The sequence below is a fragment of the Apaloderma vittatum genome, unplaced genomic scaffold (genome assembly GCF_000703405.1).
Source record: "Apaloderma vittatum isolate BGI_N311 unplaced genomic scaffold, ASM70340v1 scaffold3140, whole genome shotgun sequence".
NCBI lineage: Eukaryota > Metazoa > Chordata > Aves > Trogoniformes > Trogonidae > Apaloderma > Apaloderma vittatum.
Window position 1 is genome coordinate 5,162 of NW_009694841.1, and position 4,106 is coordinate 9,267.

A 4,106-nucleotide genomic window follows, 5' to 3' on the forward strand; every position below is an offset into this window, starting at 1 on the left:
GTCGGCTTCTTTTTTCCTGCAGATGCTGCTGTGAAATATGGACTGACCCTGTCTTTTCTCTCACACCTCTCACCTACATCCATGCAAAATGCAGACTGTGCTGTTATCCCTTCCGTATCACTCTCCACTGCAGCCTTTTCTTCACTGAGATCCTGCAAAAGCGAGAAACTTATGCCTTATTGTCTCTCTTCATCTTTCCTCAGGAAAGAAGAGCCCAGACCTTGGGGAATACGATCCCCTCACTCAGGCAGACAGTGATGAAAGTGAAGATGACCTGGTGCTCAACATCCAGAAGAATGGGGGGGTCAAGAATGGGAAGAGCCCCCCTGAGGAGGTGCAGGACCCTGACTCTGATGTGGAGGTTGGGATGACAAAGCAGCACACGGCAGAGAGCGCACCCGAGGGTTATCCTGCAGAGACGACTGGGAGTTTGGAGCAGAAGGCTGCTCCCTCCCTCATGCCATACCTGCGCACAGCGATCTTTTTGCTCACTGTGGTGATCTCGATGATTCTCGTGTTGGTGTGCGCATTTCTAATTCCCTGTCCCCCTAGAGACTTGCATAACACCTGGAACCGCAACCTAGGTCAGGGAGCAGGTGAGAAAGCCCCAGGAACAGCATCTGGCGTGGGGGAGGTGGCAGCTCCCAGGCTGGGCATCGACGGGAGAGACCTATCTGGGAGAGCCAGATCGGAGCAGAGGCCCTTCCTCACCACTGCAGATGCTCCGAGGTAACAGACAGGCGGCTGTGTCCTACTCGCTCTTCAGACTGAAGCCTGTGAAATCTGGCATCAGCAGATAACAGTGCCACAAAATCTTGTTTCTGTCAACAGCAAAAAACATTTTGACTCTTGTCCCATCCTGCTGTTTAGTCCGGATGGTGCCCTCTGTTCCAGCCATAGATGGGCCAGCCCACTTTAAAACAGCGCCTCCCTCTCTGCATCCTGGGTTTCACCAGCACCTCCACGCTGAAGTGTGTGGGCGTGTTTGGGAGGAGAGGGATAGAAGTCTCTGTGTCTTCTAACTGGCTTAACTAACCTTATTTCTTTTGTCTTCTTGTCCTGCTTGAATCCATAAATCAATATTGTAGATCTTTTGTCATCCTATATAGGCCACTGGTAACATTTCTAAAGTATCTCCCATTCTGACTTCTGCAATAAAGTAACAGTGGTTTGTGAAATACTTTCTACCAGGTCTCGGTATGTCTCTCCCTCCTTGCTTTTTACCCCTGGCTCCCAAATCTAAGCCTTTCATAAGATCTGTGGCTCTCACATCACCTCAGAAAGTGAACGGGGAAGCAGAACTCTTCTGTTACCTCCTCCATTTTCCCCCTTCCTTTCTCTGACCCAAGTGCTACATCTCTGCCTTTCCATGCAATGAAAGATATTGCCACAGTATGAGCTGCCTGGCACTGGTGGTTCCTTAGATTCTGTGACACTTGGCTGTCCACGAGTCTCTTTTCTGGGCCAACTCTCCCAGTGTGGAAAATGGTCTGAGTGATCTGTTTGACAGCAGTGATTCTCTGTGACTCTTCAGGCGGTGTGTTATCCCCACTGGAGCTGTGTGATGTGAACGGCGATGGGCTCCCTGACATCCTCATTGTCTTCACTGCCTTGATGAATGCTAGCGTCATGGGTAAGCATCCTTTCCATTCCTCTTTCTGTATGTGTCAATGTGGAACTTTGTATGTTTGTCTTAACACATAGGAAGAGTTCCTCCCACTGCAAATCCACTGCATTGCTTTTTCAGAGTTCCTTAGAATGTCTGGTGTATTGTGCCTGTGCTTGGTCATGCTGCTTGTGATTTTCATGCAAGCCTGTGCCTCTATACCTGTTGGGTCAATGTCATCTGTTTCCCCTTATCTTACCTCAGGGCAAGTCCATCTCTTTGTCCTGTATGTATGCACAGTTGGTTTTGGGGCAGAGATGAAGTGATCAGAAAGCACTGGTCTATAAATAGTAATTGAAAATAAAGTGGGATTTTTTACCCCCTTGTTAAGTCAGAGCTGTTCACAGAAGAGCTCAGTCTAACTACTTCCGTTTTACAGGCACAGAGGTGGAAGCACAGAGGGAAGCAGCTTGACAAAGGTCACAAATGAAATTCAGCGGTAGAGTCTCAACTCTCCTCATCTGTGGTCCAGTATCCTGGTCATTACCAAGGATATTTGGCGACAGGAACAGTAATGGCAGAGCTGACTGTTGGAGCACTCTGGTTCTTTTTAACTATCCAGTTGCTTGCCAACAGAGAGCATTGTGGATCTTTTTAGAGCAGCTGTAGGTCGGTGTTGCAGGAAACGCTCTCACTTTGCTGCCTTTTTCTCCAGGTCAGTCCATATACTTGCCAGGCTCCAAATAATTGTTAATTCACAAATAATAGACTGGGTGATGGTGAGGAAGCTACTGTGCCTGTCTGTTTAACAGGTATCATCTTGCTTCCTCTTTCTGGCTGCTTTTCATTTCTCTATTAAGCCTCACACCCCTCGGGTAACACAGGAGCAGCCTGCTGATACTGGCCACTGTTATACAAGGGCTGCCAAGTCTGGTGGCATCCTCTTGCACTGGTCTACTGAAGTCCTGGAGGTTCCCAGCTGCCTGCTGTATATTTCACACCAGGAAGTCAGCACAACTGAGGGGATTGTCCCCAGCATCTTGGTTTCTCTGTGCCCAGCTAACCACATTTCTTACTCTGAGCTCAGTTTCAACCTCCATGATTGTCAGTACAGTTGACTGATAGCCTAACTTGTCTGGACATCACTTCTAGGCTGTTCAGGCAGAGGGATTCAATTATGGAGTGGGATTTGACCTTTACTTTCAGGTGGTCTGGATGTTGCTGGTTTGAGCCACTTAACTGTAGGAGCTAGAGCTGGAACTCAAATGCAAAGACCAAAAGCAGCATGGACATAGTCTCTGATGCCAAAGGTTTTCACTCTCTTTCCTTCCTCTTCCAGGTGTCTCTAGACCCTCTGTAACTGCGGTGGCCCTTTCTGGTATGAATGGCAGCACCTTGTGGTCCATCCAGCTTCCAGAGGAGACTCGGAGTCTGCAGTGCAAAGGGCTGTCAGTGGGGCCCCCTGCACAGCCCGTCTGCCTTGTTACAGGAACATCAAAATTCCTCAGCCTTCTCAGTGCCTCCACAGGTAAATTCAGCTACCAGCATATTAGAAAGATGCTGCTGCATTTTTGTGTTCTTTAAAGGACTAATAAGCATGAATGAATGATTCAGTGCTGGCACTTCATGGTGGCTGTTCTTTAGTGACACATAGGAAGGAATTGAAACTGATCAGTTTCTGGTTACACAGGATAAGAGGATGTAAACCATTGCTGCTCTGTGGCAGCATTTTCATCCTACCATCTCAGAACATTTCAAAGTGCTAATCTGATGCTGTGTCATCCCCATAGCATAAAGGATGTATAAGGTCTGTTCTCATCAACAATGAGCTGTTAGTACAACTCACCACCTACCTAACAGCACTGAAAAGCTGAACGCCCTTCTTGGAGAAGTTATATAAGGACATGTGCTACAGCCAGGAAACCTTCCAGAGAAGTTAGGTCCATAGAAGAATTGATTAGATATGCTTAAATACTGGGGTTTTAATCACTTGATCATGTGCACCTCCATTCCCTGATTGCTGTTTGTTCTACTACATTAATTCACTGTAAGAAATATTCATGGGTAGGTATGAGGATGGTTTTGGAATCAGAACAGAGAATAGAGACATACAGGAAACCTGGGTGTAAGATCCAGTCAATGAGCAGTGGGAGTTACTTTTCAAATGCTTTTAGGGACCAGTTTACTTGCATAGTGTTTACATGGTCAGGTCCATAGGCTGTCTCCTTTACTCCTTAACAGCAGTAGTACTGTTAATAATGTGTGCAAATGTTTGCAGGTTTGGCATTCGATTTCCTTTGTCACACAGGGGAAAATCCTATACGACACAGCAGCAGAAAACCATTTTAAAACTTTGATTGAAAAAGCAGAACTGTTGGCAAAAGAATTATGGAAAAGCAAAAGCATTGAATTTCATTTTACATTTCCTGGGTGTTTATTTGGCAATTTGCAAAGCAGTTTTTACTGAGTTTCCAGCTGGGTCCATGCTGGACTGCTGAAC

General features: G+C 46.6%; 1 protein-coding gene across 1 annotated transcript in view; it reads left to right on the plus strand.

The window, feature by feature from the left end:
• Window positions 1-203: 203 nt before the first annotated feature.
• Window positions 204-4,106, plus strand: part of KIAA1467 (KIAA1467 ortholog) — a gene marked incomplete at its 5' end in the record, with an annotated part of 13,387 nt that continues 9,484 nt past the window's right edge. The window contains 3 exons of the mRNA XM_009868899.1: window positions 204-596; window positions 1,535-1,633; window positions 2,946-3,134. Of these exons, the coding sequence (XP_009867201.1) occupies window positions 204-596; window positions 1,535-1,633; window positions 2,946-3,134 (681 nt within the window). The remainder of the gene's footprint in view (window positions 597-1,534; window positions 1,634-2,945; window positions 3,135-4,106) is intronic.